General features: G+C 41.3%; 1 protein-coding gene across 7 annotated transcripts in view; it reads right to left on the minus strand.

Moving 5' to 3' along the window:
- Positions 1–23,565, minus strand: part of DENND1A (DENN domain containing 1A) — a 695,411-nt gene that overhangs the window by 4,108 nt on the left and 667,738 nt on the right. For 4 of the 7 annotated variants that reach the window (XM_072631873.1, XM_072631872.1, XM_072631871.1 and 1 more), the window contains 2 exons: positions 9,083–9,208; positions 108–366 (listed from right to left, as the gene is read on the minus strand). In XM_072631873.1, coding sequence (XP_072487974.1) covers positions 108–366; positions 9,083–9,208 — 385 coding nt within the window. The other 3 variants (XM_072631875.1, XM_072631874.1, XM_072631877.1) reach the window with 2 other exon arrangements.

The raw sequence follows: 23,565 nt of genomic DNA on the forward strand, positions 1-23,565 counted from the left end.
ATAGAAGGAAGGACATTTCCATGCAATGTTAATTTCATTCTGAGTAGTCATTAGTGGAGAGGGGGCAGCCAACAGTCCTTATCCTTCACCCCCAACTTTGGCCATACCTGGTAATCAAATGTGCAAGGCTGGTCGCCCTGATCCTTAGTTGGTCTGAGGTCTTCTAAGCTCTTTGCTTGGCTCAGGGGCTGAGGCAACTGTTCTACCTCCAAACTGCTGAAGATGTCTTCCAGGAGGTTGATATCTGCAATTCTGTCAGGTGGTTGTGGTGGAGGACTCAGGGTTTCCTTTGCTCGCTTTTCTGGGCTCCCCACCTCTTCTCCATCTGCACTATCTGATTCTCTCAGGACCCGGTATGGCAGAGGCCTAAGAAGAGACAAAGTCTGAATTCCAACTAGATACACTTTGAGTTAAGGTATCCTTTTGGGGAAGAATATATTTTTTAACCCTGAACAAATTAGAGGAAGCATGGGATAATGGAAAAAGCACTGGACCAGGACTCAAGAAATTTGGGTACTAGTCCTTGCCCATCCATGAACTTGCTGTGTGAAGTTGGGGAAAGTGCTTCCCTTTCCTGAGCCCTTGTTTTACAAAATGAAGGAGTTCAAATCTTAACTCTACTAGCAACTTGTTGGATAGCTTTATCTTTCTCTGGATCTCAGGTTCCTCATCTATTAAATGAAGATGCTGCATTAGAGCAGGGGTTCTTGGTCTTTTTTTGTGTCCTTTTTTGATCTGCCTGCTTCAGGCAGGGCAAACAGGACTGTGGGCCAGGCTGGGCCTCTGCTGCTCAGCTCCCTTGGCAGCATGGTGAAGCTTGTGGACTTTATGCCCGATATATCTGCAGAGAAATATGAAGAGAGATTCTTTATCTGGGGTTCTCCTTGGATGCCCTAGCAGGGATCCATTGAAAGAAAATTAAAATTTGGTTTTTTTTTTCTGTTATGGACTATAATTGGATAGCCTATTTTTTATGTGTTTCCTTTTCACATCTGACCAGTTTATTTAAGCCAATTCATTTCAATAATGACAGCAACCACTACGAGTATGGAAACAAATACAAGCAGAATGGATTTGTATCCCTAGAATGTTGGTGTTTAGTAGTTCACAGGGAGCACAACATGGAAGCTCATAAATGTCACTTTTCCTTTTTTCCAAACTTTTGAGCAGACCTAGACTGCTTGCCTTATCATAACGTGAGTCCAAACAGCTCACTGAGATCCTTATATACTACAGGTCATAGGACAGGGTTTATCTGAAGACTGAGAAATCTTGAGTAATCAACTGTAAATGTTATCTTTTGGGGAGCCCCCAAGCCCTTGGGGACTTTTGGAAGGTTTTCCTTTTTAAGTTAGCCAGTTTGTCATTCTGAGGGATGAGTTTGGACCTCCATTTGGATTTCCTATATGTTTAAGGAATCCGTCTCCTCTTCTATACCTATGGGTTTCAAGAAGAGGGGCCCCTCCCTGAGAGAGGGAAAGGGTTAGCCCTGTAGTCTCACTTGTTCCAGGAAGTTCATGTTGCTACCCAAGCACCAGAACCAAAGTGGTCTGGTTTCTTACTTGAAGGGCAAGGGGTGACTTCCAGTAGCCCCAGGTTCCTAATGCTTGTGGGGATAACTCTACATGGAATCAGACTCTGTAGGGACCAGGGTTTCCCTCTTAGATGGAAAGCTTGATTTTCTTTTTCCTATTCTTTTCTTTATTGTTCTTGGGTTGGCAAAGGCCTTTGTAAACACTGGAATAAGTTGTAACCTACAAGAATTTTATAAAATGATGTCTGCTTGATAAATTTGTATAACTGTGATTTTCGAAGTGCGTGTAATTACCAGGCCCATCAGCTATGGGAGGTCTGTATCCTTGTGGAACAAAGTTAATTTTTGGATTGTTTGTGAACTATCCCATGTGGTCTTTGCCAAAAAAGCATCCTGGTTGATTTGCTGGTGACCACAAATATTTAACTGTGGCGAGAGCATAAGGGAAGGAGTTTCCTCCCCACCTTAGTGTAGTCATAAAAGACCAAGAATGTAATTACAAGGTATTAAGGAGGTGTTAAACTAATTGTAAAGATGCTGTTTACACCATGATTCATTTATGAGGTGAAAGCACCTGTTCATTTGGGTCAATAAGGGAACAATATGATTGGCTGAAAAAACAAATTAATGATGGCTCTGTGGCTTTTAAAGAGCTAAGCTTTGGAAGAATCTCAACAGTTTCAGAGTAGAAGAGATTACAAGTACTGGGAGATGCCTATGAGAGAAGAGGAGAGATTTCTCTTCTTTTCTTCCCCCCATCAGTCATGTAGCTTTGAAGGGTAGCTATTTTACTAGTAGGAAACACTCATCCAAGGTCTGTGTGACTCCTGGCAATAGAGCAGAGTTGGATTATGAAGAGGAGTAGATGCTGGGAATGAAACTAAGCAGTTCATTCTGCAGAGAAGCTGTACCTAGGGAACGATATGTTAGGACTCTACAAAGAGAGGTCTTCCAGGCCCTGCAGTATCCGGAGTTGTAAACGGCCTAGGCCACATGTGTGTATTCTATTTCACCACCATCGTACTCTAGGTTTGAACCCATTGTTCCCATGGACTCTATGTGTAGTTGTGTAAAAGTGTATCCTAGGTTTTGGGGAGCATGTTTTGTACCTACTGTTCTTAGTATGCTAGCTTAGTAAATGTTTTTGTTAAGAGTTAATTGAATCTACTGGCTGATTATTAGTGGAAGGTACCGTGTTGATGACTTATGAGTGTTAGAAGTGGATCTTGACAAGGTTACCCCAATAGCAATTGGGGAACTAATGCATGGGTATGAGTATGAGTTGGAGGGAGTACTTCACAGAGGGTGTTATACAATAAAATCATGCAGTATAGCTAGCTGGGCCCAAGACCCAAAGTCCAGGCAAAATGTTAGGAAGTTAATCATTATTGGAGCTAGCATCCAATCAAGAAGAGTTGCCATAACATGGGATGGAGAGAAGCTGGACCCAGTTGGCATAGTTTCCTCACACACAATTTTCCCAGGCACCTCACCAAAACAGAGGAAGAACGCAAAGGGATTTGCATGCGCTTGGGAGGGGAAACAGTATAATGTGTATCCAATTAACAATAAGACCTGACATGCCTTTCGGAGGTGATTGGCATCTGATTGGCAGCCGGTCTCACTGTGGCATTTAAACAAGGTTTTAGATTAAGGGGGAAAATATTTGTGAAGGGAGAGAAAAGGGAAAGGTATCGTGGCAGGAGCCTACCTTCCCCCCCGAACGCAGCAAATCATACACATTCATGAGCCAAATGTGTCTGAGTTCATCTTTCACAAGCAGAGGAACAATAAACAGATGCAGGCTGGGAGGGGGGCCACATAGCTAACGCTGGTGGCTTGTACTGAACACCCTCACGCTGCTCCCCCCCCTCCTCCAACGGCATTTGGTGGCTAACAAGCAGTCCTAGCTCATTAATGGTTACATGAAGACCCAGGGCTGAGGGAGGCTGAGGGCAAGGGTCATGAAGGTAGGGAGCTGTGCAGCTGAGTCTTGACTGGGAGATGGGGGGAGGGTGAAAGGAAAGGGAACAACAAACAGATCGAGGAAGGCAAAGGGGCTGAAGGCTCTGCAGAGGCATGTTCTATTGGGGCAATATCATTTTTACTATATGTGCATATGTGTATGGGGTGCAGTCTCCCTCCCTGACTCTATTCCTTTTCCACATCATATCCCATCAGAGGAATGCCAGTAAGACCTTAGGGAAATCATTCCCCTTTCTTGGACTTAGTTCTCCAACCTGTAAAATGAAAGGGTTGGAAGAGTTTGACTTCAAGGTCAATCTAGCTTTATCATTCTATGTTCTAATACTCATTGCTCTGAGGTGCTCTTCCAGTGTCAACATTCTGTATTCCAATGTTTTATGTTCTCAGGTTCCTCCCAGCACACACATTCTCGGGTTCTGTAAAAGCCTGTCTATAACTCATTTGCTCTTATGAAATTTCTAAGCACTTCTAACTTTTTGTCTGCTTTAGTGATAACTTCATCCTTCAAAAGGTGGAAGAGCCAGTAAGGGGAAATTCTCCTCTGGCTATGATTCTCATCAACAAGGGAAGAACTAGTCATTGGGGTGGAAATGATGAGAATCTTGGGGGAGGGGGAGTGACCACTCCTAGCATTTGTTATAGATGAGAGGAAACATGGAAATAGTATGATATGCCTCTTAGACTTTGGTAAAGCAGATTTCAAAGCATGCAGGGGAAATGTAGGTAGGATCCCATGGAGTAAAGTACTTCAGGGGAAGTCAGCCATAGGGGTATAGGAGATGCTTAAGAATGAAATTCTGAGGATATAAAGGGAAACAATTCCAAACAGGAGGAAAAATGGGGTTTGCCTGGTGATATCAATATGGATTCACTGAGAACTCACAAACTCAACTTAGATCATAAAAAGAAATATGCAAAAGATGGAGGCAAGGTCTCATAAGACATAAGAGTATGGGCTGGTCTTGTAAAAAATACCGTGAGGAATGCCAATGCTCAGAATGAGAAAAGCAAAGGACAGCAAAAAGGTGTTTTTTGTTTTGTTTTAAAGCTCTACTGGGAGAAAAAAGAAGATCAAAGAAGTGATAGGACCTTGGGCTGGGATGGATGGGACAATGGTGACTGACAACAGAGAATAGGTGGAGCTGCTCATGGCTAATTTTGTATGTTTCCTCTGAAATGGAAATGGATCACTGTGCGAGAGATTACAGAACAAAAATGACTGACAGGGAGTTGATATTCAAGACAAGTAAGGAGATTATAAAAGAGTCCCTGGCTGCCCTCAATGAATGTCATTCATTTAGCCCAGATGAATACCACCTTGAGGTCCTGAAAGAATTGGCAAATGTGACTGCAGACCCATCCCTGTGATATAGGAAAGATCAGGGAAAACAAGAGACATGCCACAAGATTGGAGAAGGGCAAATGTCTCAATTTTCACAAAGGGAAAGACAATAGTCTTCAAATTATAGGCCAGTGAGCTTGACTTCAATTCCTGGGAATATCAGAGATCATTGCTGAACATCTAGAAAGAAAAAGGAAGAGCCTTCATCAAGCACAGGTTGGGACATTTGCTTTCTGGACATCATTACTATACTAGTACATGAGGGAATATTGTGGATACAATTTACCTTGATTCTAGCGATGCTTTTTAATAAAATACTCTCTTCTTGTGGAGAAGATGGAGAAATAACAGATGAAACAATAGTACAATTGGCTGGATTCTGAACTAGTTGGAGACAAAGAGTAAGTTGTAAATGGTTCAATGTTCACGTGGTGGGAAGTTTCCAGTGGAGATATCCAGGAATCTTTGCTTGACTCTGTGGTGTCTAGCATTTTTTATCTCTGACTCACAAAAAGGAATAGATGTGATATTCATCAAATCTGCTGATGACACAAAACAAGGATGCCTAGCTAACAGACTGGATGATTGAATCCAAATCCAATAGGATCTTGAAAAGCCTAGCACTTGAGTACAAAAAGCCATCTTTACAAGTATAAGATGTGGCAGGCATAGATAGACAGTGGTTGTTCTGAAAAAGACCTGAGGGTTTTAGCGGGCAAGTTCACTATGAATTAGTAGTATGATATGGCAACTAAAAATGCTAATGAGATTTTGGATAACATTAAGACAGACACAGCTTTTAGAATCAGGGAGGTGAGAGTTCAGAATATTGTACTATTCTGGGGACCATGATTTGAGAAGGACGTTGAGAAGCTAAAGAGTATCCAAAGGAGGGCAACTAGGATGGTAGAGTCTGTCATACAAGGATTGGCTGAAGGAATTGGGCATATTTAGTTTGGAAAAGAGAGGACTTAGAGAGGGAAAGGCAGCAGCTGTTTTCAAACATTTGCAGGATCATCACGTGAAATGGTAGAAAGGCTAGATTTGTTCCATTTGTCCAAAGTGGGGCAATGGGTAGAAGCTGCAAAAAGGCAAACTGAAGCTCTGTGCTAGGAGAACCTTCCTCATGACTGTTGTTTAGTCAGTCATTCATTCATACTGTTCAGGGGCTTTTCCATTTCCTTTTAATACTCAGAGCTATTCAAAGGTGCGATAGCTGCCAGTGGTGGGTTCTTCCTCCATGAAGTCTTCAAGTAGAGGCTAGGTAACCACTCAGTGGTGGTGTTCTGGTAGAGATTCCCTTTGTTTAGGGGCTGACATAGGTGAGGTCACTTCTTACTCTCAAAATTCTGTGATTCTCTCTTGCCCTCTAAAGCTACCTGGCAATAGTCCCAAAGTATAGAGTTTAGGTAGAGTCACCTCCTGAGAGTTCAAGCTCCAAACCCTTTACTCAGACTGTATCCAGCCTTACAATTGTTCTGAGGCCTCAATGAAGTTACTTGTAGCTGAAGTGAAGTAAAAGGCAAGGGCAGGGAACTTTAGAAACAGCACCATCTTCTGGCCACGAGGATTCTACATCTTCCCCAGGTTTCTTGGACAGTTAGTTGTGCGTGATCTTAATAGGTCACACGCCTCATCATGATACTTAAACTCAAACTTGTCACGAATGACAGTAAAAGTTAATTTATTTAGAAAATTTTCCCTCTCTGGACTTCAATCATGAGGATGGGAACAAATTAATCTTTAAGATTCCTGTAAGTTCTAACATTCTACGTTCTTTATTCTAATCTAGGTTTTAAGATTACATATAGATCTACCAATCTATAAGTTGAATGTTACCAAAATAGATGATCTGAGATTAAGTCAGTATTGGGAACTCATGATATGAAAACTCCCTCTCTCAATACAGACTGCAATCCATCCATGGATTGGTATATAAGCAAGTCCCATCCAATCTTATGAGGCACAGACAGCTTAAGTCCCTAGCCCAGGGTCACAGACAGTTAATTTCAGAGGTGGAATCTGAATCCAGGTAATCCTGACTCCCAGATTTTTAAGGCATTCTATTCACTATGCCAGGTTGTGAGTTTTAATATGAGTCACTTAGTGAAAGGTTTTAATTATAGAACAAATTAAGAAATAGAAGTCTCACTGCTTTCAAGCATAGTCTGTTTAAAAGCCAAGAGAAAATGGGATCTAAGAAACAATATGAGTTTGGCTCATTTTTAGAACATGAAATTTAGAATTGGTCAGTAATATATAATAATGCATTAAACTTAAAAGTGCCTTGATAAAAACAATTAACTACTACTTTATCCTGGATTGAAAGTCATATTAAAGGAATACTTTATTCCTTGAGACTTTAATATTGAAAAAAAATCAACTGATTTCAGACTAGACTGTCAGTTCATAAGTTGGACTAAAAATTCTCAGAGGAAGAAATGATGTCACTCTTTCTACACTAAGAACCACATATACCATACTTGAATATTCCAAATGATTGGGAGTCAAACATGAATAAAGTTTGTTGGAGGGTGGGGGAAGGTCAAGCTAATAAGGTTTCTCTTCTTTACTGCCCATCTGCTGCTACAATGAAACTTCCATGGATCACAGCAAAGTATTGAAGCAAGAGTAGGCCTTTAATGAGGTAAAATGGTATCATGGAAAGAGGCCAGAAATCAGGAAGCTGGCCCTATCAAGAACTCATCGTGTGATTTTGGGCAAATTATTTTGCTTCTTTGGGTCTTGGTTTCCTAACTTACAAAAAAAATTGGGTAGAGAGAAACAACAGGACTAGATTATCTAGAACCAGGAAAGGTGAGAACTGGAAGGAACCTTAGGGATCCAAACCCTTCATCATATAGATGAAGAACAGAGAAGGAAAGGGACTTACTGAGATCTCTAATGCACTTTCTTGCTGTAATAGTCTATGTCCTACCATTTTATGTTTCAAAGTCCTTTCTAGCTCTTGCATTCTTTGTTCTGAGATCCCTTCCAGGTTTAGCTTTCTATGTGCTAAGATCTAGCTAGACTATAATAGGCTATGTTGTGAGATCTGTTCTAGCTGTAACATTCTGTGTTCCATATTCTAACCATCTTTGTTCCAAATTTCACCCCAGCTCTAATGTACAATGACCTCTAATCCCAAAACAAAGCTTTTCTCATCCATACATCAGGACTCATAATCAACAGTCTGCTATTGTGCAACAGAGCAAGCTTCTTTCCAAGGAAGGATATGCCTAAATTTTGATGAAAACAGCCCTTATTAAAGAAAAAATTATTTTTAAGGTCCACACTTCTGTTTTAAAAGATAGAATTCAATATCAATAAAAATCAGTGGGATTTAATTTTTTTTGCCACAATGCCATTTCCTTACAGACTTCATTTTTAATGAATTATATATGAACTCTATAAAAGTTTGTAGTAGTAATTTGGTTTTCAGTTAAGGTAATTGAGATGGGTTGGTCAATTGGCAAAACTGGCTGGTTTCTGCATATGGGCACTAAAATACATCCTGAGGTTTGGCACAACATTCTGATTTGAGTATGCTGCTGGCCAAAGGTCTGTTAATTCCCAGTGAGTGCAGCAAATGTTATTTGTACAGCACATCGGATTAGCCAAAGAGAAGTAGATCAGTCTTGAAATTAAAAGATACCTATGTACAAAGCCCCAAACTCCTGTTTAAACCAACAAAGCCAGTACAGAAATTGTATGACTAAAAGCATACATCACAAGCTGTAATACTGTTAACAGAGGAGATGAATGCCTTGTGGAGTGGCCCAGGCTTGTGTCATGCTGAAAGCTGGCAGCGGAGGGGGAGGAGTCTTTGATGGGGGATGTTAGGAAGGCAGTAGCAGTGAATGATGGACCATGATGGGGGTGAAGAGGGGGATGGTGAGAAGGTGTTCAGGGAGGGAGAGGGAAACTTGAAAAAAATGAATATCATGGGGAGAAGGCAGGTGGGGGTGGGGGTGGGGTCTATCCCTGGTACTGGAAAATGGCGGAGCATGCTCTAGCAGCAGACCATTAACTCTTTATATTCATGGAAGGGCTGAGGCAGAAAAACATCCATGCACATACTCCATGCTTTAGATTTGTACAGCAAGGCCAAACCATGCATTAGAAACCACAAGCAGGATCATCAAGCACAACTTAATGCTTAATACTAACAAACCCAGAGAAAGACACAGAGGAAGAGAGAGGGAGAGAGAGAGAGAGACCATTCAAAGGGAGGACAGAAGAAGAAGTTGTCAGAATAGCCAGAAAAAGGGTCCTCTTCCCGCTGCTCGTCATCAGAGGAGTCTTCAGAGAGAAACACCGTATAGTGTCTCAAGGGCTTTACCAGGCTGAAGGAAAGGGGAAAACAAAAAACAACAAGAAATTATAAGATGCCTTAGTCAGAGTCAATCTTTGACAGAAGAAAAGAGAAAAAAATGGAGGAGAAATCCAGAATAGAAGAAGCAATCCTATCTCCCCTTTTCCATACAGGGAACCTGCCCGAGGGAGGCCAGTCCTGGGATTGAGAGAGGGCAACTTGTCATCACATTTGAGGAATACACGTCTCGGCTTCTCAAGGCCACTCTGCGAGCCCTGGCACCAATGTAGCCTAAACTTCCTTGAAAGCTACATCCCATCTCCAATCCTTAGAGTTGTGGCAGCCACACATATCAAGTTCTCAGTGAAGAGAAATTCTTAATTTGAGTCACCCTTCCCTACTATAATAGAAACATATTATAAATAGGTGTACTTTTTAAACCCTCTTTTTTTTGGGGGGGGGCCAAGATTCAATGACATGTCAAAAATATATGGTTAAAGATAAATTAAGACATATGATAAACTCTAATTAGAATACTCAAAGTGTTACAACATTACCATACAAGGCATCGTTTCCTCTTCTGTAAAGTGAGGGTGTTGGATTATAAGGTTTCTATTGGTGCCTTATTGCTCTAATACTTTATGTGCTAACATTCCATGCTCTAAGGTATTTTTCAGCTCTAATATTCTATATTCTAGCAGTATATGTTACAGTCTAAGGTTTCTTTTTAGCCCTAATAATCTATGTTCCAAGGGTCCTTCAAGGTCTAAGAATCTATGACTCCATGAGAGCAAAGGGCACTAAGACAGTCAATTGGACATCAGAAAGGGGAGTAATTTATTACAAAGAACCTGAATATCTGGTGAGAAGTACTACTCCAAAGTGGCACATGTACAGCAACAGACCAACAAACAGCCAACCCTATGGAGAAGGAATATGGAAAGGCAATTCTTTGCTGATTGGTGGTGGCTCTTTGGAATTCTCTCTCAGATGCCTCTTCAGAGAGTCTTTTTCATCTGTGATATGGTGATTAATTATTAATTATTATAAAAAATACATCTGCCTTGTCAGCCACCTATGAGCTCTACCTATAAACACAAACACATATACGGCATATATAAAATATCTCCACAGTATATATGAATTATACACTGACCAGAACTCAAGTCAGACACTTACTAAGGTATTCCCCTCCCACAACTCCCAAGACCTAGAGACAGAGACAGTTCCAGGTTCTATAAAAACAAAGTAAAGAAGAATAAATGTGGGATTATACTTTGTGGTTATTAATCATACTTGAAACACTGCTATTATTTTCTAGCCATTATAGTCATGTGAAATATTGGGCATGTTTTTTCCTCCTTTCTTTGAGCAGAAAGGATCTTGCTATAAACCCCTCTACCTCATTTCTTCTTACACAAGAGAGAACTTGGGCTCTGGTTGGTCTTTTCTTTGTCTCTGAGGCAGCCCATGTTTCTGACTGAGTACAGAGTGAGGGAGGAGTGACAGAGGCCAAATGAGAAGTGAAAGGGTTTGACCCAATAATAGCAGGGGCACAGACTCATTGGACTTAGGGGTTTGTAGGGGCCTTAGAGATCATCTAGGCCAGAGATGTCAAACTCAAATAGAAATGGACCCTGCAGGCTGCAGGTTGATTTAGAAAACCACAAATTAACATCATCTATGCTGTGTCCAATTTTTATTTATTTTGTCAAACATTTCTCAATTACGTTTTAATCTGGTTGGGGCCCACTTGGGATTTGGAGAGCAGTGAATCTGACACCTTTGATCTAGTCTGACCTCATCTTTTCTCATTTAAGTGAATAGGCACATAGAGAATAAGTAGCTTGACCAGATTTTGGTGGCAGAGGCAGAGCTTGAATGTAAACCCAGTTCTTTTGATTCTCAATTTAACATTCTTCCTTTTACACTAGTAACAATGAATGCTAAGACATTTCAACAAAGTTTTAAAGTTTGTAAACCACTTTCCTTGTAATATCTCCATATTGTAGACAAAGAAAGTAGGGCTGAGGAGGCCCAGCACCTATCCCATGTTATATGGATTGGGTGCAGGAACCAGGGCTGGAAAGCAGGTCTTTTCACCATACCACACAGCCTCTTGCTGGGTCTTAATGAGGCTTTCTCCTTTAACTGGTCAAGGAAGGTAGGGCCAGCACTCATTAGAAGGAGGTTAGTCATATATTATCAGGAGACAACCTATTTCCTGTTCGACCACATGCCCAGACAGACTGGTAGAGCTGCCTGCTTCACCAGACCTGCTGTCCATCCTGTTGCTGGGCCATCTGGCTTGCTCTGCTCCTCTCAGCATCTTGTCTCATTCTGATTTATGATGTTCCAGATTATAACTTGGTGTTTTTCTGTTCTTCCTTCATCATCCACTCTAGTCACTAGATCTCCCAAGATTCACAGTTTGGAGGTAGTCCTCCCTTCCCCACCCCAGGTCTGAGGCAGCTGTATGTTAACCCAATGTCTCCTATAGATACAGATATGTCCACTTGTAGATGCCTACCTCAATCAGAATGCCCAAGAGCCACAGCATCTACTCTGCTCATACTTCTCTTTCCAGCTGTATGGCCATAGGCAAGTCAATTTAGCTCTCTAGCATGTGTTTCCTCATCTGTAAAATGGGAATGATAACACTGTAATGGTGCTTCACAGAACTGTAAGGATCAAAGAGCTTTGTGAATCTCAGAGCATTTTCTTAATGTTTACTGTTATGTGAGAAACAGTATTAGGTTGTGGAAAGAATGATGAACTCAGCAGAGACCTGAATCCGAATTCCTTCTTTGACTGTATTATCTGGGTGTCGAGAGGCAACCTTTTCTGGGTTTCAGACCCATTTAACAAATGAGGATAATAATACCTATGGCACTCTCCTCACAGAGGTGTTCAACTCAATTCAACAAACATTTATGAATAGCCTCCTTTGTGTAAGGTGCTATGTGAGGTTCTGGGGAGATAAGGATAGGAATGAAACCCTCAAGGTATTTATATTCTACTTGGGAGATTTCACACACACACACACACACACACACACACACACAGAACAATGCAAAGTAGATTCAATATGGGGGGGCAGAGAGAGAGTGAGGGAGTGGAAGAGGGAGACAGAGGGAAAGAGCAAGAAAGAAAGAGACAGGGAGGGAGAGACACAGACAGAGACAGGGAGAGAGCACGAGCACTAGTAACTGGGGACTCAGGAAAAGCCTTACTTGTGCAGGAGGTGCTGGCACACCTGCGCTTTGAGGGAAGTCCAGGATTCTATGAGGTGGAGGGGAAGAAGAACTGCATTTCAAACATGGAGAGATGCAAGTTCAAAGGCATGGAGGTGAGAGATGGAATGGAATGTATGAGGAACACATAGCAGATCAGTTCATTTTGACTGGAACAGAGTATAAGAAAAGGAATAGGGGCAGCTGGGTGGTGCAGTGAATAGAGCACATAATGGCCCTGGAGTCAGGATGCCCTGAATTCAAATCTGACCTTAGACACTTGACACTTACTAGCTTTGTGACCTTGGGCAAGTCACTTAACCCCAAATGTCTTGCCTTTCCCCCTCAAAAAGAAAAGAAAAGAAAAGAAAAGGAGTAATATTAAATAAAACTGGAAAGGTAGATGGGAATCAGATGGCAGAGGCTTTTAATGTTGGAATGAGGATGCTGTTTCTCATCCTAAAAGATTTTTGAGTCAGAGGGTGATGCAGCCTAATCTATGTTTTAGGAATATTGATTTGGCAGTATTGTAAGAAGTGAATTGGAGAGGGGAGAGAATGGAGGTAGAATGACTAATTAGGAAATTATAATAATCCAGTTGAGAGATAAGAGAATAAATGAGGGTGGATTCAGTGTGGTTGGAGAGAAGATAGATGTGAAAGATATTGAAGAGGCAGAATCCACAAATCTGTAACTTATTAGATTGGGAGGATGAGGGAGAGGGAGAATCAGGGATGATTCTAAGGCTATGATCCTGAGGGGCTGGTGATATATCATCTACAGAAATAGGGATATTTGGAGGAAGGATAGATTTTGGGGAAAAATTCCGTTTTGGATATTTGTAGTTTGATAGCTACACAGCTATAAAGGTTGAAAAGTCCAGGAGGGAGCTAGTTGGTAATATGAGAGGAGTTAAGGTAAGATACTAAGGTTGAATATACAGATTCAGGAGTCATATGAAGAGAGATAATAACTGAATCCATGGAGATAGATAATATCACTAAGATAGAACCATATAGAAAGAAGATAAGAGGGTTCAGGACAGAATCTTGAGATATGACCAAACAAATGGCTGGGAGAATGACGATTCAGCAAAGGAAAACGAGAAGAGGTCAAATAGGTGGGGGGGGGAAACCAAGAGAGAAAGCATCACAGAAGCTTAGGGAGGAAGGAGATAAAGTCCTAGAGGAAGGCAGTGACTTAGCAGTGGTATGAATTCCAGAGAAGTCAAGAAAGATGAGGACTGATTAAAAAAAAACCAAACCATTGGACTTAGCAGTTTAAGAGAATGTTGGTAACCTTGTAGAAAACAGCTTTTGTGTTGGGGTGAGGTTGGATGGCAAACTACAGGGGATAAAGAAGTGAATAGGAAATGAAGGTGATGAGGGTTTCTGGGAGTTTGGCTGTGAGAATAAGAGATATAGGACAATAGTCTGAGAGAATGGCAAAGTCAAGGGAAGACTTTTTTTTTTAAGGATGGGGAGAACCTGGGTTTGTTTGTCTAGAGGAGAAAGTGCCAGAAGATAAAGAGAAAATGAAGATGAAAGAGAGGGAAGGATCCTTTCAGGGTCAAGTGCCCAAAGAAAGGAAAGCACAAATGAAGGAGTCAGCCTTGGCAACATCAGAGACTAGTACAGGAGAGTACTAGTTGGTGAAAAGGAATTTTGAGGGGTGGTTTGGGGAAATGGAGAACTCATAATGCATGAGTTTGATTTTCTGGGAAAAGTTTAGTGGGAGAGGAAGCGGGGGAGGAGGTGACGAGAGGTCTGAAGAGAGGAAAGAAAGTGCTGTGGAGAGAGTAGTCAAAAATCAACTAGGGAACAAGACAGGAAGCACTTAGGAAGTAGTGAGGGCCCAGTTGAAGTTAGATAGCACAAATTTGCAATAAAGCCAGCTGATATAAGAGAGATTCTCTCCAAGAGAATCCAGTCATATGAGAGTAGGTACAGAGGAAGAACGTGGCAGAAGTAATTGAGGTTTGGCAAGGGGCGACAAAATCAAATGAGATAATACATGTAAAGCACTTTGTAAAAATAAAGTGCTATACAAGTGTGACCTCCTGTTGTAACTGCTCTGAGGCATTTCCTGGGTCTCAGGAGACTTTGCACAGGGCAGAGTGGAGATAACCTTCAGGAGTTAGATACAGAGGTGGGGAACTTGTGGCCTCTGAGTCCGAGTTTTATAGAACAAATTCTTTTATTAAGGGGATTTGTTCTGTGAATTCTGGATTCAAAGGGCCACACTTGAGGACCTACAGGGCCACATGTGGCCTGAAGACCATAGGCTCCTGAGTTAGAACACCTCTTTCTTCTGTTTTCAAAAATCTCTTCTGAGATAATTATGTTTTAACAAGAATAAGAACAACAATCATCACCACTTCCACTAAAATCTTCAATCACCCTAGCTTACAAAGGCTGTGCCAATGGCGCATCAGCCTTGGTGGCATTTACCAATTAGGGAAGGCTTCCACTAGGGGCCTGGTGACAGACTATTTGTTTGGCATCCAGTGACCAGCTGGAGAAATTCACCACTAGAGGACTGGCCATTAGGTAATAAACATTTTTGGCCAAAACAATCCACAAGGACTGTCTACCAAGGATTGGAAGAGTTGTGTTGGTGAAACACCCACGTGACTAAAAATCAAGGTTCCTTGATGAAATATGAAATAATATGCAATACATAAGTATGAAACAATAGTTTCTATTTCTATAGCACATACAGTTTCTAAAGTATTTTCCTCACTACAGGCCAATGAAGTAGACAATATGAGCATTTCTGTAACTATGTTATAGACAAGCAAAACGAGGTTCAACAAGGTGGAGTGACTCACCCAAGGTCACATGACTAGGAAGTGACGAGCCAGTACTAGACCCCAGGTCTTCAGATTTCAAGTCTGGTGTTGATTCCACTAGGACATGCTGTTAAGTTGTATTCTGGGCCAACTTGACTTTTGCTGTTTCCCACCCATGCACTATGCGATCCTCCTCTATGCCTTTGCTCCTACTGTTCCTTATGCCCTCTAGCCCCCACTCCACCTTTCAAATCTGATTCACTCTTCAAGATCCAATCCTAATGCTATCCATTCCAGGAGGCCTTCTCTGATACACCTCAGTCAGAAACAATCTTTCTGTTGTCCAGTTTCACATTTTGAAATGAGTTCTTATTTATTCTCCACTATAGTTATTTGGGTCACATCAATGACAAATTCATCTCTTCCATTACCCATTACATAGCACTGCACATAGCAGGTGATCTAAAGATAATAGCTGAATGAATGAATGAATATGCTCTTAGGATGCATGAACATAAACGCAGTGTCTAGAACAAGGGAGATTAAAATTCTGTTGTGATCTATCCTGATTAGACAATAGTTGGTAAATTATATTTAATTTTGGCTATCACATTTAAAACAGACATTATCAAATTAAAACACACAAGAGTGCAACCAGAATAGTAAAAGGATGCAGAACCATGCCATATGAGTTAGCATGGAGAAGATTTAAGAAGGCACATGATAGTGATCTACAGGCATTTGAAGGGTTGTCATGGAAGACAGAATAGACTCGTTCTGTTTCAGTCTTAGAAAGCAAAGCTAGGAGTGATGGGTTATCAATTACAAGGAAGCTGATTTTTGGCTTGATACTATAGAAAATTTCCTAGTAATTAGAGCAATCCAAAATCAGAATGGATTAGAAAGCAGAGTCCCTTGTCATTTGAGGTCTTCAAGCAGAGGCAGGGACATGACCTCGTGTCACAGGGATTTTCTGGTACAGGCCTTTGAAATCACTTCCTTCTCTGATGATCAGTTCTTCAGGAAAGAATGTATGATTCAAGGTTAGGTCAGATTAAATGAAAAACTTCAACAGGATTCAAATTTATTTCACATTCTTGACAGGGCACCCTTTCTAATTAGTTTTCCCTTCTGTTTTGAGGTTGATTGTGAATAATAGCTTGACACATTCACTAAATTCTACTCAATTTGTTAGCAATTTTAGGAAACATAGGAGCAAAGCCCTTTTCCTGTTGAATTGGATTTTGCACTATAAGTGTAGGATTGCTAGAGAAATGAACATGCTTACCCACATTTTTCTGCTACTGAGGAGAAAGGAGACTTGTACTTTTAACATTCTACATAATGGAATCCCCTCCATCTAGCCACATTCACTGTGAGTCATCCTCCTGGCTGGATCAAAGGCAGAGCAGGTAATGAGCCTGAGTTGTGCCCAATGCTTTGTGACCCTATTGGGGGTTTTCTGACTTCAGGTCCGCCACTCTGCCCACTGCATCACCCAGCCACACTCTCCCTCAGACTCTGAGATGGACTGACAATGGGAGAGGGAAACTTTGGCGAAGAAGTATATTACAGAAGCAAGAGCACTAGAAGTCAGGAGGCCAGTTTAATCCTGACTTAACCACTAACTTGCTATGGGACCGTAAGCAAGACACATCCTCTTTTTTGGTCAGTTTCCTCATCAGTTAAATGAGAGGACTGATCTACTTCACCTACAAGGGATTTTCCACATTTAAAAGTCTATAATTCTAAGAAAGTGCTCCACGATCTATGAAAGAGTCAATGGTTTGCTTTACAAGCAAAAAGAGACTGTTCTTCTAATGCTATGGCAGATGGTCAAGTCACAGTTTGAGTGCTATAGTTTTTGCTGAGTTGTTAAAAACAGGGTAGAATGTTAGAGAGCTAGAAGAGACCTTAAAATACAGAATGTTAGACTTGTAAGGTATCTTAGAAAACAGAATGTTAGCACAAAGAACCTTAGGGGAAGGAACCTTAGTGATCAATCAGTCCAAATCTCTAATTTTAGCTTGAGCTCATTTTCCTTTTTGGAATACAGTATTCCATTCTCTCCAACAATTTCGTATGAATGTGGAATAATCCTATTACTTGAAATGCCTTTCCTTCATCTCTGAAGGTCTTACTACCAGATGTCTGCAAATTTTGTTGTTATTGAAATCATTAACTACTGCTTATCGGAGGGTTCGAAGCCTGGTGTTGTTGCTTTTTTTTTGTAGATTCTCTTGGTCAATGTTTTGTTTTCTATATTTAGAAGTTCCAGATACTTTCCATGTATTATTTTCTGCATTCCAGTTACAGGTTTTTTTGATTTGTTATGTTCTTCAGGAAGACATATAATTTTTAAATCATCTTTGCACATCCTATCTTCAAGGTTAGCTGTTTAGGCTTGTATAAAACTCACATATTTTTTAAGGCTGTTGCCTTTTTCTCCTTTTCTGCCAATTTTTCCTCTATTTCAGTATTTTTATTCTCCAAATCTGCTATTCTCCCTCTCTCTGCCTCCACTTCTTTGGAAAGATTTTCCTTTATGTATTCATTTTTTCGTACTGCATTGTTTTTAATTTTTAAATTTAATTTTTAAATTCTGTATTGAGAACACTTAACTTTTGACTTTCATTTATTTCTAATTTTTTAAAAGAATTTTGTTTCTCTTTCGAATCATTCTGAAATTTCTTGCATATCCATGATATCTCAGGAGTTCATAGGATTTGGTCTTTCATCAGGTAACATTGGCTTATTTTCTTTCACATCATACTTGATAAATGTGTTTTTGTTTTCTCTGAGGTGATACTCATTTTTCCTCTTGCTAGTTTGCTGGCTCGTGCATTTGCTTTTATTCAGGCCTTTCCTCTTGATTCTTTTGGTGTTTCAGTTGTATTCATTGTATTCTCTATCTTTCAATCTTTGGTCCCTCCCTTTTCATAAATGTACAGACTTTTGAGGCTGGGCTGCTAGGAAGCCTTGGCTTCCTTTTATTAGTGGATATGCTGGTTAGTTAGGCCTGTTATTCTCTGCCCTGAGTAGCCTCTAGGGAAAGAGGACTTGTCTCAAGCTGTATTTCTAGGTAGAACCAATGCTACATTTCCCCCAACCTGCAGCTCTGGCTATTACACAACATATTTTTAACTCCATGAGATTGTTCCACATGCTCTTCCCTCCCTTCTTTCATATGATTGGGCAGAATCAGTGTTTGCTACTTCTTACAGAGCGGGGGGGGGGGGGGGGGGGGGTGTTGCAGGCAAAGTTACTACCATGAGACATCTTTATAGGCAGACCCTGCATCATAAACCTTTGGGCTTATATGTGCTTATGGTTCTTTAAAGTACTCACTACAGTAGGCATCAGATTCACAGGATACTGAATGAGAACTCTGAGTATAAAAATTCTTTGAGATTAATTCACGGAATGGTTATTTGTGTGGGGGTAGGGTGGGTTCTGATATCTCATCTGGTGGATTTAGATAAAATCACTCTATGTTTGGCATATACTTCCTTTCTTTTGAGGTTTCAGGGTTGGAGAAGTTTGCAGCAAAGCAGCTATTTGGACATCTTATGGGTCACATCCCAATCCCCTCATTTTATAGGTGAGGAAAGCAGTCCCAGCAGGTGAGAAACAGTGGTTCAAGACTATGAGCAGGTTAGTGGAAAATTGTGCTCTGAAATGACTCAATGAAGGGGAAAGGAAAAGAACAATGAGGTTATCAAGAGATAATACATATCATTCATTCTACATTTATTGTGCATTTTGTGCAGAGCACTGTACTGTGTGCTAAGGGACATGTGAAGTTTTGATAGGATATAATCCCTGTCCTTATGAAACTTACTGTCCATTAGAGGAATAAGATACAAATACAAAATATTTTTTTATATTATATTATAATATAAATATAATAATATATTTTATATATTATATATAATTATATATATAAATATATATAATAAAAATATATTATAAATATAATATACGTTATATTATAATATATTTTAATCTATGATAGGTGCATTTTAGAAGAATAAAAATAAGGGTGCAATAAGAGGGGAAGGTCATTACCAAATGAAGGGGGCACAGAAAGGAAGGTTTCAGAGAGGAGGCTAGCTTCCAAACAAGAACTTTCTTGGTGTGATTGTCAGCCCACCTCGATCTGCTTCCTTGGGGGGAGGTGGGGTGGAGAAAGGGGGGAGAGAGAGAGAGAGCAACATTCCAACAGTGGCACTGAAAACAATGAAGAGAGAAGTGTTGTGGGGCTTTTCCCTTTCCCATTAACACCAAGGTGAGTTTTAAAAATCAGCTTATTTAAATCCAGCTCCCGGTGTTACTCCCTAAAACCTACAGTCAGATATTGTCAAAGATAAAGGGTGAACCATTGACGACGGCCAAGTTTAAATTTTTTATTAGCTTAAGGCAGTGGAATCGGGTAGGGTGTGTGTGTGGAGGAAGCATCTATTCTCTCATTAACCCAATTCAGCTACTACCCTGCAGTCTGCCACCCACCACTTGCTTGGATTTTATACACAAAGAGCTGTCTGTGAATAGGCAGGTCACAGGGAGCCCAGCTCCACAGCAAGCGCTGCCGTTGCCTTCGAGGGGCAAAGCAAAGCTTGCTGTCCATCAGCGCGCCAACCCTCATCATCTCCACATGACTGCCCCAGCCTCTGCCTACCTAATCTCTTCGCCGAGTTCCCATGCAGATGACTTGCTGATCTCCTTCTAATGTTTAGTTTAACATGTCTCCCGTTAGCCCCGGCATATGACAGGAGTGACAGCCGCGGCTGTTGCTTTTAAAATATCATGTCAGCCGCACAGCGCCACCGAGCCGGGATGTGCTCCGCGGTGCTCGGCAGCGCCGTGATCGCACAGGTTTATTTTTTAATGAGGACGATCTGCATCTCGGGAGTTTTTTTATGTGTCAGGATGCGTGGACAAATCGGCGGCACATCACACTGGCCCGAAATGAAATGCTGACAAATGTAGGTATTTCAAATTTAATTGACACTTAAATGTACTTGAGATAAAAAAAAAAAAATCCAGGGAGCGGTGGGTCTCAGGCAGTAATGAAGGGGATTCTAGAATCATTTTTTTTTTAAAAGGATTATTTCATTCCCTTGTGAGGAATCTTTAATTTGTATACGCATTAGCAACTTTGGCTGCCCTCTGATTACCCGTCCTCTAGAATCTTCCTTGTAACTCCCATTTCTTATGTACTCTCAGATTTACAAAGTACATTCCTCACAGCAGCCCTACAAAATGGGCAGTGCAAGCATTATCATTCCCATTTTACAGATGGGGAAGACTGAGGATCAGAGAGAGGAAGCATTTTACCCAAAATTATACAACTAGCAGGTGTTAGTTACAACAGGGATGTGAGTGGAGATAGTCTAGTTTTCAGACTACTACGATGCCTATGGCATACTGTAGGACCTTTTTGGTGCACTGGACCTAGGATTAGCTTTGGGGCTTAAAATCTACACAATGGCCTAGGATAATTCTAGGTTTCTCCTGAGTTGAGGGTAGCTCATGATGCTGATATGTAATGGGACACACTTTGTAAGAAGTTTCTAGAGTACTTTATGGTTTACAAAGCCCTTTCCTCATGAAATAGCTCAGTGAAGGAGGCCACAAATGAGGACACTGAGGCCTAGAGAAGTGTAATGACTTGCTTAGGGTTGCACAACTAGGAAGTAGCAGTCAGGATCTGAACCCGTGTCCTCACTCCAAATTCCATGTATAGTCATTCCCTATACCATACTTGACTTAGACTGACCTCTTATTAGATTAACAAATTCCTTGAAGACAAAGGCTCTAGTATATAATAGGTCCTTAATAGATATTGAATGATTATTAAACAATGGTAAGGGTTTCTACTTCTCTCTCAACCCCAACTTAGATATTAGCCAAGTACCTTGAAAGAAAGCTGCTGATACGTTTCTCTATACCCCAGAGACAAAAGCACAACAGAGAAGCTAAGGCCCAACAGAGATCCAATTCCTGTAGATTAGAGCCCTGCGTGGCTGATGATGCAGTCCTGTCCCCATGATGGCCTCGTCACAGGAGTGTAGAGTCTCTGAAGCAATGAGAGAGGCCCTTCCCTGAGACCTTACTCTTATTACAACTGACTACTGAATCACAGAATCTCAGTGTCTTAAGGGACCTTAGGGGTCAACTGGTCTAATTTCTAAGCAATCTACTCCAGTGGTTGCCTCCAGGATACATATGAAGTCTTTAGCTTTGAAAACTCCTTAACCTGGCCCAAACATAGCTTTCCAGTGGCACTGGACAAAACTCCTCCTCTCACACTGAGATGTAGCCAAACTGGCCTCTCTATTCTTCACATGACACTCCACTTTCCATCTCTGTGCCTCTGCCCTGACCATCTCCAATCTCTAGAATGCACCCTTTTTATTTCCTCCTCACAGAGTCCCTTTCTTCCTTTAAGGTGCCACCCAGGAACTGTCTTCTGCATGGTCAGTCTCCCCCACAACAAGTGTTCTCCCTTCCAAAAGACCCTGTATTTATTTGTATTTCCTCACTTTATGTTTATGTTGTATCTACTTATAGATGTACTTCTTGTCCCTCCCTTCTCCCCCAAACCCCTCAGAATGTAAGTTTCTTTTGAGTAGGGATGGTTTCATTCTTTGTACTTGGATGCCCTGTGTCTAGCACAGTGCCAACCACATAGTAGGTACTAAAATGCTTGTTAATTGCTTGATATCTGAGCAGGAAACTGTTCTATGGTATCATTAACAAGTAGTTATCGAGCCTCTACTGGAACTCCTCCAGAGACAGGGAACCCACTACCTCATGAGTCAGCCTATTCATTCCGGGTTGACTGTAATTGTAAGGCCTTCTTTTTCCTAAGAGTGAGCCAAAACCTGTCTCTGTGCAATGTTTACCCACTGCACCTCACTAAGCCTTCTGGGACCAAGCACAACAAGGCTAACTCTTCTTTCCCATCATAGCTCTCCAAATATTTGAAGACAGAAATCATGTCTTTCCATCTTCAGAATAAATATCCTTGGGTTCTTCAACTAAAAATCTAACATCTAGGTGGTACAGTGGGTGGAATGAGGAACTTGCTAGGCAAGTCATTTAACCTCTGTTGGCCACAGTCTCCACATCTGTAAAACAGGCATATAATAATAGCAGCTACCTCCCAGGATTGCTGGGAGAATCAAAAGGGATGTCAGATAAAAAGCACTTGGCTAACCTTGAAGCACTATGTAAATGTTAGTTCTTATTCTAGTTGGCCTCTGCTGGATGTGATTTGTGCCCTTTAGCAACGTTTTTCCTAAAATGGCCTGCTTAGAACCTGACATCATGCCCTAGGACCTCCTTTACTCTGGGCACTATTAGGCTTCCATTACTTTGGTGTAATTTCTAATTAACTCTTTTGATAGCTGTGCTCCCCAGTTGACTCCAATTGAGCTTGCAGGCCTCTAAAGGGGTCTAGGGTCCTTTCCCCAGGAACAGCATGGCACCCCCATCTTATACTTGCACAGCTGAATTTGTGAGACCAAGTGAAGAATTTTCCATCCCTCTTCTTTCAATTTCATCTTGTTAGCTTCAGTCTATCATTTTTTGCTTCTTGAAGAGAGACAGGGTGTTGTTATTTTGTTGTTCTATTAGATTTGCAGGCAGAAGACTGAGGTTTGAATGCTCATTCTGGCCAAGTTACTACCTTTGTGGTCCTGTTTTCTCTGTAAAATGAGGGGTTTGGATTAGATGATCTCTATGGGCCTCTTCAGCTCTAAATCCCCTGATCTTCCTTGGATTCAGATTCAGTCATCCAGCATGATAGCTATCCGGCCGAGCATTGTGTCATCTGTGAATTTGGCTCCTTGTTGGTCCAAGGCCGGCTCTTTGCTTGGCTGCGACAGATTTGGGGGTTTTCAATCACTGTGCTAGAAAACTCCTTCCTTCTGGCAGCACCTTGGGGCCCATGGCCATAGTAATTGGAGGCTACTGTCGGTCCAATGAAGCCAAAAGGCTGAGGTAGTTCTAATTCTGGTTTAATGAGTTCGGCTAGCACAGGAGAAGCAGCTTTCTCTCCGAGGCTGTGTCGTTATGATTTCTGTTAAGTCTTGCATAATTTCCAGAAAAGTAACACACGGAGACTGGGGAGGTGATGGCAGCTTTAGCCAGGCCAAAACCTTTTCGACTTGTTAATTGCCCCCCTGGCCTTCTGCTCTTGCATGTTAACCAGCAGCCTCTTGGCGAGCCCTGGAAGGCTGCCAGCCAAGGGCCTGGAAGAGAGATGGGCTGTTGTATTCCTGCCTAACCGACCTGCCGTGCTGGATGGGGGTGGGGGGTCCAGCTGGCATCATGGAGACACACTCTAGGCCATGGTGG

The sequence above is a fragment of the Notamacropus eugenii genome, chromosome 1 (genome assembly GCF_028372415.1).
Source record: "Notamacropus eugenii isolate mMacEug1 chromosome 1, mMacEug1.pri_v2, whole genome shotgun sequence".
Taxonomy (NCBI): domain Eukaryota; kingdom Metazoa; phylum Chordata; class Mammalia; order Diprotodontia; family Macropodidae; genus Notamacropus; species Notamacropus eugenii.